The sequence below is a fragment of the Nannizzia gypsea genome, genomic scaffold (genome assembly GCF_000150975.2).
Source record: "Nannizzia gypsea CBS 118893 supercont1.3 genomic scaffold, whole genome shotgun sequence".
NCBI lineage: Eukaryota > Fungi > Ascomycota > Eurotiomycetes > Onygenales > Arthrodermataceae > Nannizzia > Nannizzia gypsea.
The window spans coordinates 782,120-797,617 of NW_003345199.1; the positions used below are offsets into that span (position 1 = coordinate 782,120).

Here is a 15,498-nt window from a genome sequence, read left to right on the forward strand (position 1 = left end):
AGCGAAACGACAACAATTGTATCCATTCATGTAGCTCTTAGTCTAAAAAGTATAAAAAAGAGGCTCAAGAAGTGTCAATAAGTGGACCCGAATTACAATATATTATTGGCTGTCTTATTTTTAGTCCCATGTGTTTGATTGGGCCTCTTAGCGCATCAATCATAATGTATCATTTTATTAGTCATCACTCCCATAGCAGTCGGTGCGTACTGGCCACCGAAACTGCCGTACACATATACTACATATACCAAGCCCCGTATGCTCCTATAGTCTGCTATGTGCTCTATTACTACTCTGCATAATATGTATGCTATCAAGCTTGACCCCTGGTGCCATCCCATTCAGCGCCCACCACTGATACTTGGAACCTTACCTTAGAAGCTTTGGTGTCACGTGCCTCTCTGGCTAAACCTTGTAATGTTCTCCAATAGCTAAAATCTCAGGTATGCAAAAAAGAAAAGTGACCACTTTCTCCCAAGCCGAATAAAAAAGAACCGATTAACAGCAGTTTGCACATATATTGTTCTATATAATCTTGATAATTGATACCTGAACCCTCTGTTAGGAGCGCATATTTACTCTCGTTTATGTGACTGGTGTCCAGGATTTCAAAATGACGGCGGTCATGGCCTTGCGCGCCGCAATACACAATCTTTGCTCGATCCCAGTCAAGGATTTGCCCTCGACAGCTGAATATATTGCTACTACTATTAGCGAATGCAGTGCGATACTGTCCGTGCCTGCAAATCAAGGTCAATCCGCCGGTGAGCCTGACAGAGCAGTGCTCCTCCAGAAATTGAAAGCCCGCATCACCAGCCTGCTACAGGATAAAACGGTTGAAGGACGCTGGACTGGCGTTATTCTTGTGAAAGCGACTGTTGAATCCGGGAAATGGGAAATCTTGCGTGGTTGCGAGTCCTGGGTTCGCCATATACTGGCTGTATTGGGTGTATGTTTGGTCAAAAGCTGGAGTTTAAAGCAGACGAAGACACATGAAGTGCTAACAAACAGGTGCATTGGCAGAAACCGGACCCATTGTCGTTAAAGAAACTGGGTATTTTGTGCCTCACGCGGATATTCCAGCTGACGCATGCATATCCGACCTTAACTCGGGAGATCACTACGCCTACTCTACCACAGTTCATAACAGCTTGTCTGAACATTATATCCACACAAGCCGGCACCGACAAGCGAAGAACGTTGAAATACGGAAACTCTTTAACCGATACTGTACTGTGCTCCTTTTTAACTCTTCTTCCAAACCATCCAACAATTTTCCGACCTTTCTCCGGGCAGCTTCATTCCCTTGTGTTGCCACTGGTAGCTTCGTCAAATTCAGCAAACGTCATTCCTCAGTCTACCAGGTGGGCTGCCCAGCAACTATTGATATCGCTCCATAACTGCGCTCCAAAGAATACAGGGAATGAAGAATGGACCAATGCCATCCGGAGCACAATTCTATCTGCCCATCGAACCACAGACCACTTATTCAGGGCAGTAGTAGAGCATTGGAATTCGGTTGATTCCACGTTAAGATATGGAATTGACCGTAGACCTTCACATGCGCCTATTGGTAACGATGGACTTGATCCTCTCGGACTCCCTGCTTGGACTGGAATACAGCAAGGAAGTGGGCGATTAGTTGGCCTACTAGAGCTTTTGTCAAGCTTCCTTAAGTCAAAGTCGAACTCGACCGTTTCTGTACCCGTGGGTTCAATCCTTGATTTAACTTGCCGGTTAGGATCGATTTCACCTCTTTCATTCTCTGGTGAACATGGTGCTTCCATCAACCCCGAGATTGGTAGAGACGAAAGAGAGGGGCTGTTGAGCGTAATACCTGCCATGTATGTTGCCGCCTTGGGCGTACTGCAGTCTCTCCTCGAGGTTTTTGGCTCTGAGAATCCCTCAATCGCCCGAAGCTGCCTAGAGCAGACTATCTGGATGTTCACGTCGTCAAATTCCGTCCGATCCGTTCGAGAAGCGGCGTATAAATGCTTTACCACGTCACTCATGATCCTGGGGCCGACGTTGACCAAATCAGATATTGCATCACTAGCACCAGCTCTTCAAGCCTCGTGCAGTGATCTAGTGCCAATAAAAGATTCTACCACCGTTACTGAAAACACGGTTCCGAGCGGTAAGGGGAAAACAACTTCAACCGGAACCACAAATGCAGATGCATTCCTACAGAACAAAGCGAAAGTACTACCTGAAAATTATACTATCACCGAGTTTGGACCTCTCGCAGAATCAGCGACTAGGGTATTACTCACGACCCTCACATATGTTCAAACTGAGCATATTCCCTTGTCACTTCGTGCGAAGATTGATCGCACGTCAATTCTCTCCGGCAACAGTGATCTCATGATGACCTGTGTTCTCAATCCGATACCCATGACTGAGTCTCAACGTGGACATCCTAGTATACTTCCCTTCCTAGCAAGAAGCCAGCCTAATAACTTTAGGGTTGAAGGGTTACTTCGACCTCGTATGCCTGTGATATTCACCGGAGTAGGCAGGAGAGGAAGGACTGAAACTGAAGATCATGAAAATTACAATGAAGTAGAGACACATGGCGGTGACACAGAGAGTAGACCATACCCTAACGTACGGGAGTCCCTTGCGGAAAGGTTTGGGCCCCGCCCGGCACCTGTATCCGTTGAAAATACCACTCTACCGAGTGACGCTGAAATAGGGAATAAACGAAGACACCAGGATGATGTTGATAATGCTTTTCCAGCCGGCTCACCCCAGTTCGACAAACGACCTCGGATTCAACATGACACACCAACGTCCTCTGATGCTTTGCCAAGCGGACAAGTTGCACAAGCCCTTGAAGTTCTATCAAGCTCATTAGGCCGCTCAAATGATCAGGATACTTTGAAAACGAATGTGTTTCCAGGGCCTAGGGAAATCAAGCATTCCGCTCAAAACAAACCGCTAGAGCCTAGTCAACCGCCAACAGCGATCCAGGGTAATGAAGAAGTTTCTGCGACTGGTGCTGACAGTGATGATGAGATTCCTCAGTTGAATATTGAATCTGATACTGATGATGACGGTGGAGACTGAGAAGTGCTATGATTTACTCACCAAACGTCTCGTCTTTAGCGATTTCTAGAATAGTCTCACAGGACAGGGTCATAATTAAAAACAAAAAACTGGGATACAACATTATTTAAATGGTATCGACAGTAATCATTTTCTCATGTAGCGCTACCCCATAAAAATGCCATCAATCAACGCCCGATGGAATCAATAACAGGAGGCTCAGACCAACCACTCCATCATTGTATGTCTATATCCGATATCCAGAAGGCGACGTTACAAAATTATACCACGCTCCCACCACCTTTCCCCCTTCCACCATCGCAATGGTTCAGCTTGCCAGCGTACTGCGCCACCCGTTCCCTTCGCAAACCCCATTGCCCGAATGGGACTATATGGTATTGGCTCTTCTATCCAAACGCCTCCAGCTGTAAAATCGTCACAAAGTAAAGGACTAACGCAAGCCATCCAAACTAGAACGAATGTGCCCTTTGATAGGCGTTTTAGCCACAACGGAACCTTGAAAGGCATCACCCGTTTAGAAAGTTTCTCTATCGACACTTGGATAAATACGCCAACGATCTGAAGAGTGAAGAATAGGAATTGATTGAACGGTTTTGTAGAGGCCATCTGTGTATAGCTCCCCGAACAATGCACGATACCGCTCAAAGTGAACGAGATAATGACTTGAAGGCTCCAGAACATCAACGGTGGCCACTCTCTTCCCGGGTACATCGACATAAGCTTAGACTTTATCCAGTTACCGGGGGCCAGGAATCCAGCTCTGAAGTGCTTATGCCAGAACGTTCCCCAAAATCCTACCAGGCCTCCATCCAAAATTGGGGCCCACATATCTCCAAAGTATGGTGGGTAGAGAAAGGGGGCTTCAAATGGGATTCTAGTCTTGAATCGAAACGACGTCTGAGATATGGCGAGAAAAACAGTAGCGCATATTGTGGTTGGAAATAAAACTGCAAAATAAATGGCCGCTCCGCTGATAGCAAGACGGGATAAATACGCTATTATGGGTGCAAGTCGTCCACAAAATGCAAGCAAAGATGGAGGTGGATAGTTGAGGTGGCCCAGGAAGTAACGGTCCCAGGTTGAGATGACCTTCAATAAATCAAGGCAGAGGAAATAGACCAACGACATATACAAGCTAACCACCAGCTTGCCCTTGGTATTTTCTCCCTCGCGGAGTAAGTCGCCGTTGAGCTCAGCATCTTCTCCATGAGCCAGCTGGAGCTGGACATGTTTAGGGAGGCGAGGGAAGTCCCTTGGTCTCCAGTTCCAGTGCGGTCCCCTGTGACTGAAAAGAATATCAAAGACCCAAGTGAATCTATGGCCCAAAGCTTCTGGGTAGCCCTGCCATTTAAACCGCGGAACTATCTTCAAATCGGTACAAACAGCTGTCCCATTCGCACGCCCATTGGAAACGTTGTATTGGGCTTGGGGATCTTCCAATCCGGCACGATTACGACCGTGTTTGACGCTCTGTGCTTGAAGCGAATCCTGCTTCAGGGTATGAAAGGGCACAAAGGACCGTTCGATCCTCTTGTAAGTGCCTTGCACGTCATTGAATAAGAGTAACGAGGCACCCCATATGCTAAGCCATGAGAAGATCAACCCGACACCGTAACCACCCAAAACCAGAAGCGACCTGCAGAGTACGATGACACGTATGTTCAAGTAAACAGAGTAAAAATAAAGTAAATATTTTATATATTTGACAGGCCCATTTCGAGGCCACTTGATAAGCAGAGCAAAGACAACGATAAAAAATGAGGCGAAGTCCCGAGGGAACACCAAAGGTTGGAACTCCCCAGATTTGATGCCGTCAGCAAAAACCTCACTTCGACGTTGTAGGAGTGTCTTCACAGTATCTATATAAGAAGTATCCATCCTTCATGCAACGTACCAGGCCGAAATGCAGCTCGGAGGGCCAGTGAAGCAGGCGACGAGGCTGGCTCCAGGTTTTATGTGAAAGAAATCTAAATATAACAGTTAAGGGGTTGAGCTGGTGTTAATTTTGAGGCTCGGGCGATCATTGGCTGCCACTTGTGTGTTTATTTATTGATGGCTGACCCAGTCTATGAATATCGGTGGCTTACCGTTATATTCTCTAGGAGAATAATACCCTGTCCGCTGTCGCTTGAGCTGTTTAAACTAAATAGGTTGATACGTTGCTGAGAACCCCAGCTGAAGGTGATTCATAAATGAGTTACCTCCTATGAAGAATCTGATGAGCAAATGTTTTAGCGCTTTGCTTGGCCAGAAAAGCCTCCACCAATCTTAAAAGTAAGTTTTATTTCGTATTGTCCCTTGGTATAAGTCCAGGTTGTGTATAGGGACGGAAAATACTGTGGAATGTGTCCAGCAAGTAATTTGAGTAACCCGCCCTCAAATACTTATGAAGGGGTACACGGTAAAAAACTAGTTACTTATACGGTAATAACTACTGCACTATTATTGCGCAAAAGACTATACCGCAATAGTTAAATATAACCCGCAGAACCCCGTATTACTCATAAATTGATTCTTTTTTTGGCTCCTCAAAGCTGCGATTAAAAAAAATCAAATATGGTCCAAGTTTTGACGCTTATTTAGACGCGCGGCAAACATCAACTTTATCACGTGACACAGTTCCTCTACGGCTTTATTACCCAGGAGATAGAACTTAATCTAAACGCGTAAACAAGCGCGTGAGAAACTGAAATCAATTCAATTTTACATTAGAAAACCGATGTTTCAATGTCAGGGACGGAAGAGAACGAAAAACACGATCAGATCTGTGCTATACCCCTTCTGTTGCGTTGATGTTCCCTAATGGGACTCTTGCAACGCGATATCAACACGATTATCATACTTTCCCGTTGAGCTGTCAAAAACCACGCCAAGATATCGTTAGGTGATGGAGAACATTTTGTTCGGTTTCACTTTTGAAAGTAATCTGGCATGAGGAATCTTACAAGCCATCAAAATATTATGCAAAATGTCAGCCAAACGGCGGATTAGTGTAGTTGATCTTACTGGAGATGGACAGCCGCCCACAGGCTCGAGCCGGAAGAGCACTAGGGCTCCTACCGATGGCCAGCAGCTGAGGGAGCGCCAGAGCGTCGTGGATCTTACCCAGGGCGAACCGAGCACCCAAATGGAGTATGATGAAGAACTCAATGCAATGCAAACGGTCCAGGATTCTCAGGATCTTGATGAAACGACATACCTGACCTCTGAACTTTACGGTATTGATGCCCTGGTCATGCCACACCACCGCACGTAATGGAGAAGATACTGACTAGGATAATTCCATAGGCCATCTTGAAACTAAAGTCGTTGGCGTGAGATTCTACAACGGCCATGCCACCTTTGGCGAGTGCGTTCTTATCAAACGAGAAAGCAGTAACAAGTACGACTCGAATGCTGTTAGAATCGACAATGTCATGGGCCATCAAATCGGTCATTTACCTCGTGTGCTAGTCAGCAGACTTGCTCCTTATATGGTAATTGGCTGTCTTTTTTGGTAGAAATACTGGTGCTAAGTTTCCTCGTAGGACTCGAACGAACTATTGGTGGAAGGCACACTTTCGGGGGAGATTGGAGCATATGATTGCCCTATCACACTTCACCTGTTTGGAACAAGTGATCTTGGACCAAAAGAACAATTGATAGAGAAAATGCAGCGTGATAGATTGCCAACCGCCGTGGCTAAAGCAGCAATTCGAAAACAAAAGCAAGATCTCGCAAAGAAGGCTAAAGAGGATGCAGCAAAGATGCGTGCGAATGCAAGAGCGCTTGCCCAGCAGAAAAAAGGAGACCCCATGTTTGCGAACCTTTCTCAGGGAACAGAGCCGGTTCAACAAACAGAGAGTCTGGATGAACTTCTCTCTCAGAGTATTGCGTTTAATCCTCGAGAAACAGAAAAGATTGTCGAGAAGTTTGGCATGGACGAAACAGAACTATCGCAGATGCCACTGGCAGAGTGCCCTCCCCAGCTTTCCACGAAGTTACTTCCATATCAGTGTCAGGGACTGGCATGGATGCTTGATCGTGAATCCCCTAGCCTTCCAAAAGAAGGCTCTGATGAAATTGTGCAGTTATGGAAGCGAGTTGGCAAGAGGTACATGAACATTGCAACCAACTACACATCTGCGGCTGCACCACCACTTGCAAGCGGCGGAATTCTGGCAGATGACATGGGCCTTGGTAAAACGATACAGGTCATTTCGCTGATATTAGCCAATTCTACTCCTAAAACACCAAAGTCTTCCAAGACCACACTGATAATATCTCCTCTCGGTGTGATGAGCAATTGGAGAGATCAAATAACGGCACATATACATGAGGAGCATGCTTTGCGTGTCCTGACGTATCATGGTTCCGGCAAAAAGGAAGCTGCTAACCTTTCTCAGTACGACGTTGTTATTACTACCTACGGTGCCCTTGCATCGGAATATGGACAGCTGCTGACTGCGACAGGGAAGCTTGCAAAGACAAAGAAAGGAATCTTCTCCTTACGCTGGCGTAGGGTGGTCTTGGACGAAGGTCATACGATTCGAACCCCAAAGACAAAGGCAGCTCGTGCGGCTTGTATGCTCGAGGCAGACTCACGCTGGTCCCTTACTGGCACCCCAATCGTCAATAACCTGAAGGACTTGTACTCCCAAGGCAAGTTTATCAGACTATCTGGCGGCTTAGAGGATCTCCCCGTTTTCCACAGCGCATTGATTCGGCCTCTCAATGCTGGGGATGAAAACGCTAGCCTTCTACTCCAAGCTTTGATGGCAACCATATGCTTGCGGCGCAGGAAGGATATGAGCTTCGTAAATCTTCGCCTACCCCCCATGGAATCCCATATACTGCACGTTAAATTTCTTCCTCATGAAAAAGAGAAGTACGAGATGTTTGAGTACGTAGTTACCCACCCCAGCTATTAACTCTCCTGAACAAAGAAGTAACACCAACATTCTAGGGCTGAGGCTAAGGGGGTCTTCATGGATTTCCAGTCACACGATAAGGGCAAAAAAACAACGTATTCCCATGTCCTTGAAGTTCTCCTACGACTTCGTCAAGTGTGTAACCATTGGAAACTTTGTCACGATCGTGTCAAAGGACTTATGGACCTACTTGAGAAGGATAAGGTGGTTAAGCTCACTCCTGGGAACATCAAGGCGCTTCAAGCTGTTTTGCAATTAAGGATCGAGAGTCAGGAAGAATGCTCCATTTGCCTCGAAAGCCTAAATAATCCGGTCATTACCCCCTGTGCACACGCTTTCGACTACTCTTGCATTGAGCAGACGATCGAACTTCAGCACAAATGCCCTCTTTGCCGAGCTGAGATCAAAGATTGCTCGGCACTGGTATCCCCTGCTGCAGAACTTGGAGAAGACTCCAACGAAATTGACGTGGAGTCAGACTCTTCAAGCAGTAAAATTCAGGCTCTCATCAAAATCCTCACCGCAAAAGGGCAAGCTGCCGGGACGAAGACCGTGGTATTTAGCCAGTGGACATCCTTTCTTGACTTGATAGAGCCTCAACTCGCCCTGAACAACATCAAATTTGCTCGAATTGACGGCAAAATGAACTCTTCTAAGCGTGACGCCGCCATGAGTAAACTAACTCATGACCCAGAATGTTCTGTGATGCTTGCCAGCTTGAATGTGTGTAGTGTCGGCCTGAATCTGGTGGCTGCTAATCAGGTTATTCTGGCTGATAGTTGGTGGGCTCCAGCCATTGAAGATCAAGCTGTGGACCGTGTATATCGCCTCGGCCAGCAACGCGCCACAACTATTTGGAGGCTTGTTATGGAGAACAGCATTGAGGACCGAGTACTTGACATTCAAAAGGAAAAACGGGAGCTCATGACCACTGCTTTTCAAGAAAAAGCTGGCGCCAAGGACCAGGCACAAAGGTCTAGATTAGCTGATCTAGAGAAGCTCCTTCGGTGAGATGGAATACGGATCCAATTCTAGAGTTCGTGCCTATGTTTTTTAATTCTTTCTTAGTAGACTTTCGGGCATCCACTATAATAATAAATCTGTCAGTTCAGTCCCTTGAAATATTGTAAAGATACCATGTGCAGATTTTTCTTATCTCTTTTAGTAAATGTAAAAGCAGAATTGTACCAGAAGACAACAACTGTACAGAGAATAGCAAAAACCGTGAATTAAATTAAAAAGGGTATCATGATGCAATATATCTCCCACCATAGCCATCCGGCTGGACCCTTTTTCCCATGCACACCCAGGCTCCTAATCAATCCGCTTTTGATATAAACCACAAGGCCAGTACTGATATAAACGACCGTATGCAAAAATTCTGCGTAATTAAGCGGGGAGGAGAAAGAAAATAAAATAATAAGAAACAACGGAAGTGGCATCGGAGGCGATAAGAGGAAGTCGAGGAGAAAACAAAGCGATATTTGATTCAGGTAGGGAGCACGAGCGAAGGATACGTGTAGGACGAAGCTGACTCAAGACTTAAACGAGGGTTGCGACGCTCGTTCGTGGATAAGGAGGAAAGGAAAATCTAAAGGACGTGTCTATTGTTGTTTGCAGTTCTCCGCCGTTGGATCGTCCTCGGAACTCGACGGAGGGACTTATCGGCCGAACTGACTCAGTGCTTTGTTCTTTAATTGATCCATTGTGTAGTTTTTACTTACCTCTCGTCCCCTTGTCCATCTTGTGTGGGTGACTAGGTTTGGGGTCTAGTGGGAATTGGGCGACCAAAGGGGGCAGCGGAGGAGGCTGTGTACTTCGAGGTTCAGTTCCCTGCCGGCCTGGGTTATGGGGGTTTGTTGGAGACGCAACTGAGGGAGATACTGTTGGTTGAGTTCGGAGGGGCCCGGGAGGGCCTGGAGGAGCCGACGTCGAAGCTGTAATTGAAGCCGGATTTAGAGCTTTGGGAGCCGCAGAGGTTTGGGGAGTTGAAGGAACTGAACTGGAAGCAGCCGGAGCTTGAGCTTGAGCTCGAGAGACATAAACTGGAGCTTGAGGCGTTGGCGGAGTTGGGGGGACCGGAGATATTGGAGTGGAGGCAGGAGCTTGCACCAGCCGTGGTTGTGCTGGAAGTGTCTGAAGTGGAACCGCTCCATTTCGGCCTTGGAATGAAGCCGGAGGTCGTGGTGTAAACTGCATTCGACTTGTTACCTGGAATCGATTCGGTATCTGAGGTGCTACCTGGGGCTGTGACTGTGGTTGTGACAAGCGTGGAACTGGTCCCTGAAGGGGAAGCATATGCTGTGTATTTACACCATTGCTGTTGTGAAAGAAAGGAACCGGCGACTGCATAGGAAATGTATAGGTGGCGGGCTGAAATGGAGGGCCGTTGTTCACTGGGAAGTGGTGTTGGTGTGCCTTCATCATTTCTTCGCGCAGGAGCTGTTCTTCTGCTAATCTCTTTTCATGTTGTTTCTTTGCCCATAGCTCGGGGTTAGTGCGCTCCAACCTCTCATCATCCAATTCTGCTTGGATCTCGCTTTTCTCTTGTGGTGTAAATTGCACGGCATCCTCGCGATGGAGGGTTTCTGTTAAGATGATCCGATGGATGTAGTTAGGCTGTGCAAGAATTTTGTCTAATACCTTTGGGTCTTTACCCTGGAATTCAGATAAATCTTGCTTTCTGCAATTTTGGATAGGGCGCCTGAATTCACTGGTAGATTTGCCGGTAGACCGTGTAGGATTCTTCTTGTCAACAGCCCGAAGGGCCATATTCTTCTTGAAAACCCCCTTCTCGTGTATCAATTCCTCGAACGTCCCTCCCATAACAAAGCGATAGACAAAAACGTCCTTGGCCTGGCCAAGACGGTAGGCCCGCCCAATGGCCTGTTCTTCCCACGTTGGGTTGTACTCAGACTCAAAAATAATGACCCTATTTGCGCCAATAATGTTAAGTCCTAGGGCCCCAGCTTTCGTCGATATGAGGTATACATGCGCATCAGAATCGCTGAAATTCTTTGTAGCTGTCTGCCGGGTTGCTATCGGTGTCTTTCCGTCTAAGCGGCAGAACTTTTGACCTCTTGCCTCCAACATCGAGCCAAGATAAGTAAGCGTGTGTAAATATCCCGAGAAAATGAGGACCTTGTCACCAGTTTTGATAGATTCGTCAACAATTCTCCCAACCATTTGCGTACGATGAGAATTTTCCGGGGAGTCCAGGCTTTTTATGCCTTTGAACTTTTGTTCAAATTGTGAAACAACTTCATCCGTTATCGCGGTTTGTCCCTCAGTTTCTAAGACATCGTCTTCTATAGTTATTGCGGTTGGACTGTCAGGGTTGGCTTCAGGCTCGGATTCCGAAGGAATCACTATTCCTTGGCCTCCTTCGACAGCATTCTCCCTCTCAATGACCTGACTTCTTTCTTTCTTTTTCTCAAGAATCCTTCGCAAGAAACATGAAGGATGATGACATAAAAGAGTCAGGTAAGAGAGCAGAACCCACAGCCGTGTAAACTCGAATTCGCCCTTCCCTTCCATGGTCAAAGACACGAACTGATTGTAGGTCTCTTTTTGAAGGGGCGTTGGTGGGATATATATGACAAACTCAACTTTGGATGGAAGATCTTTTTGGATGACTGACACGCCGGCCCGGTTCACCTTTGGCTCGAGAACCTTCTTCAAAACTTCTAATTTCTTGCGAGATTTCACATATTCTGCATTTGTGCTGTCAAAGTATAAGCCCTCTCTTATGGGTTCCTCGTATTTAGCTTTAAATTGTTTCAGCGTTCCAAGATAGCCAGGCGAAATCCAATTAATCATTTGGTAGTAATCAATCAGTTGATTTGAGAGAGGAGATCCAGTCAGCGCAATGCGGCTTTTGGACTTGAACATAGTGCATGCTTTTGAAAGGTTGGATGCGCCATTCTTCAGTTTATGTGCCTCGTCTGCAACAACGATATTTGGACCGTCAAGCAACTGTCGTTTGATTATCTCACATTTTTCGGCTGGCAGTCTCTGAAAGGCAGCTTTTTGGGCATTGTAATGGATCATTCGTCGTAAAAGTTCATGACTGATCAGTAGGACACCACCCTCAGTATACCAGCCATTAATCGTATAAAGGCGCTGTATTGGATCCTGGGACACAATTTTTCGTACTTGCCCTAGGTTATATCTAGTCGCAGCATCTGGTGGAGTCCATTTCGCGAACTCTTCATCCCAGTTATCTATTAACGATGCAGGACATGTAATCAGAGTCCTAGACGTCCTAAACCGCTCTGGGACTTGCGCCTTGATTTTGGGATCCGACGAGTTTGACGCATTAGCAATGGTTACCAGAAGAGAAATCCTATATTTGTTTTCAAAGTTAGCAAACTGGTCTCTGCAGGCAAACTAGCGAAGCCAGGGGCCAACTTACACCTGCATTGTTTTCCCTAACCCCATTGTATGGGCTAGAAGACAGCCTTCATTTTTCTCATCTTTGATCAGTTCTCTCCACATAAATTGAATCCCTGAAATCTGATGCTCCTTGACACGGCGCCCAATATCGCGATGTAGGCAGATAACAGGGTCATCAAAACTGACAATTTTCTTTTCTGGGTCATCATTTTCAATACCCCCTTCTTCTTGTAACATCCGCTGCCGTGTTGCTTGTTCCTCGACTCTGCGCTGCGCACGGCTTTGCGTTTCCATGGCTTCTTTACTTTCTGCCACGGCTCTCTTTCTCTTTTTGCGTGGAGTGGATCTGAAAATCTCCTGTACCTCAACTTCTCTTCCTAAAGGCTCCTGTTCATCATCCTCATCTTCAATGATAATCGGATCGATAGCCGGCGTAGAGCCTTTGCGTGAGGTATTTTGCGAAAAGGAGATAATTTCGCAGGATGTCTCCCGCTTTACGCTCTTTGGACGCTCAACACGAAGAATCTCTGTAAGGTCGTTGTAGAAAGGAAACACTTCATCCTTACGACGGGCTTCCTTCAGGTAGGCTGTCGGGATACCTACGCTGTTTTGTATTAGTTCGAGTTTTAGCCACGAAACGTATAAAGTAGCCATCCTTTTATAGAGGAAGATATCTTCTCCAGTTATAGAAGAAATTTTGTACGTTTCCTTTTGAATCGCTTTTAATGCCTCCCTTAGTCGTCGACGCCAGGTACTCTTGTCAACAGAACTGAGTAATGAAGTTAACTTCGCTCGCTCATCCTTAGACAGAGTATAGATAGTTTTAGCGAGAAGCCGCTTCCTATCGCCCCGCCCTATAACAGTCTTCCAGCTGACTTTATTCAATGCAGCAATATCAGTTACATCGGGTAGCTCCGACGATTCAGCGTCTGGAGGTGAATGATCGAGCACCGTATCGGAAAGCACAGGAGCGGCACGGGGAGAAAACTCAAGCCCATCCTTGGGATTCTCTGTGGGATTCAAGGGTGGAGTGTGAATATCTAGACTCCCAGAGCCGTCAGCATCGTTATCGCCTACATCCTGTTCACCTTCCATATCCGCTTCGGTCAAGTCCACAACGTCAACGTCCTCAAACGGGCCTCCCATAGGGCCCTGGGCAGCCGAGTCAGACGGCGGCTGAGTATCCTGAATCTCTGGAATAGATGAAGGAATAGGAGTAACGTTCGTATTGCTTCCAGAAGGTACTTTTCCATTGGTATGTATGTGGGTATCATCAGACACAACAAAATCTGGGTCGCTTTCTATAGCCTCGTCAGTATCGGATCCAATAGATTCCTCATCGTTATCCTTAAAACGTGGCCGGGGAGCTCTTTGGCGAGTCAGAGGAGCAGTCGGTTTGGAAGGGCATATTTCCAGCTCCAGGACAGACACTCGCCATCTCTGAATTTCTCTCTGTGTCACTGTCACTTCCAATGACGCGCACTGCCGTAATACTTTCCCACGGTCACCATTTTCATATTCGTTGCTTTTTATGCCTTTTATCCAGCTAGCAAGACGCGTGTCAAGGTGTGTGATCTGAGCTTTTGCTCGGCGAATATCACTGGAAACAGTCCCTGCCTTCCTTGATTTCCTCCATAATGCGTATGCCGTTCTCTCATGGATTGGAAGCTTGGTATCCTTCCATTTTTCGATGGTATTGGTGATGAACTCATCAACGATCGTATTCAAATCGGCTGCAGACATCAGACTAGACGCACCATCCTGTCTATCACTTTTGTCGTCATCCCTAGCTTCATCCATGTCTCTGCAAGTCTCAGAGTCATAATCTTCGGACCCCGATTCGCCATACAACGGCAGTTCCTCGCTTTGTGGGGGGTACTTGACAGTAAGGTAATCCAGGGCACTTTGTTCGTTGAGATGTGGCCACTTTGAGGCTTCCTCCACTCTAACATTGACTCTTCCATTATTTTTCTTGTAGAGTGTGAAGTAGCGGGGTACATTCGGTGCAGTACTCTCATCGTATGGGAATATTGCGAGAGACCCTTCTTTATCCTCAGGGAATGGCTGTGGCACTTGTTGTAGGAAATGTAGCATCCGCTTATTGACAAAGCGGGATTCACCCGTCGAGGAGTTTGCTGGACGTACGTATCCAAATGTGTCATTATCATCGTCACTTTCAATCCCTTTATAGAACACATCTTTGACAGGATGCTTCTGGAAGCACAAATATCTCTTCCGGCAAGGATTTTCGGGGACGTTGGTTAGCGATTGAGTGGAAAGGGCACTGGGGTTGAGCCGTCGACGTTTTTTACCGTCTCCTCCTTTCTGCTGAGGAGCCGGTGGGTCAACGATCTTCGGCGTGGACTCGACGGGTTGAGGGACAGTGCACTCGACTAGCGGTGCTTGACGCTCGCACGAAGGCTGTAAGGGTGTCGGTATAGATCTGTTTTCAGCTACAGGAGGAGCAGTGAAGCCGCCAATCCTGGCTGGAGAGGAAACGACTACGGCATTCTGAGCGCTTGAGAAGTCACTGTTAGCACCGTTACGAAACTCAGTCGAACGCGATCTCAAGTACTGAATCGCCTTGAAGACTGTTGCTTGGTGTCCGAGGGCCTTCAATCCAAGATAGCGAGGCAAGGCCTCCCTATCGACTTCTGTCAAAAGGACCTCGCCGGTCACATAGTTCTCTCGGAGGTGGCTCTCCAATTGGATTGGATCAGGACGCGGTAGCGACGAGCGCGCCCAAGCGTTGAACGAGCCATGGCAAAGATATGTGACCACTTCATCAATAGACCAGAAGAACGGGTCTGCCTCCATCGTGTCCTTGACCTTCCGCAGTCAAGCGACAGAGGACTTCCTTCTATCTCTCTGGCCGTGTTTTTTCTTCTTCTTTCCTCAACTTCTGCTGCTTCTGTCTCGCTAGACGCGTTGCGGGACGTTGTTGCTTTTCTTCTTTTTTTTTTAAGGTTATGACAGGCGATAAGCGAAGTCTAAATAGAATTCAGTTTTATCGGATGCCTAGACTTTGCCACGTCCTGATTGGCTGTTAGTTACAAATTAGCTAATCCTTCATAAATTCTGGATAACTTAGGTAAGCATCAAATAGTTCACTTTTTCCTCTTGA

The 15,498-nt window shown here is 46.7% G+C and overlaps 4 protein-coding genes across 4 annotated transcripts; 2 read left to right on the forward strand and 2 right to left on the reverse strand.

Moving 5' to 3' along the window:
• Positions 1 to 613: 613 nt before the first annotated feature.
• Positions 614 to 3,069, forward strand: MGYG_03722 (hypothetical protein; the record flags this gene model as incomplete). Its single annotated transcript, XM_003173499.1, has 2 exons — positions 614 to 949; positions 1,024 to 3,069. The coding sequence occupies 2 exons, from the start codon at positions 614 to 616 to the stop codon at positions 3,067 to 3,069; spliced, it is 2,382 nt and encodes a 793-aa protein (XP_003173547.1).
• Positions 3,070 to 3,321: 252 nt separating this feature from the next.
• MGYG_03723 (hypothetical protein) lies at positions 3,322 to 4,947 on the reverse strand (the record flags this gene model as incomplete). The annotated part of the gene is made up of 1 exon (XM_003173500.1): positions 3,322 to 4,947. The coding sequence occupies one exon, from the start codon at positions 4,945 to 4,947 to the stop codon at positions 3,322 to 3,324; it is 1,626 nt and encodes a 541-aa protein (XP_003173548.1).
• Positions 4,948 to 6,037: 1,090 nt separating this feature from the next.
• MGYG_03724 (DNA repair protein RAD5) lies at positions 6,038 to 8,990 on the forward strand (the record flags this gene model as incomplete). The annotated part of the gene is made up of 4 exons (XM_003173501.1): positions 6,038 to 6,287; positions 6,358 to 6,545; positions 6,597 to 7,951; positions 8,015 to 8,990. The coding sequence occupies 4 exons, from the start codon at positions 6,038 to 6,040 to the stop codon at positions 8,988 to 8,990; spliced, it is 2,769 nt and encodes a 922-aa protein (XP_003173549.1).
• A 705-nt stretch (positions 8,991 to 9,695) lies between these two features.
• Positions 9,696 to 15,191, reverse strand: MGYG_03725 (ISWI chromatin-remodeling complex ATPase ISW2; the record flags this gene model as incomplete). The annotated part of the gene is made up of 2 exons (XM_003173502.1): positions 9,696 to 12,324; positions 12,394 to 15,191. 2 exons carry the CDS (start codon positions 15,189 to 15,191, stop codon positions 9,696 to 9,698), a joined length of 5,427 nt encoding a protein of 1,808 aa, XP_003173550.1.
• Positions 15,192 to 15,498: the final 307 nt, after the last annotated feature.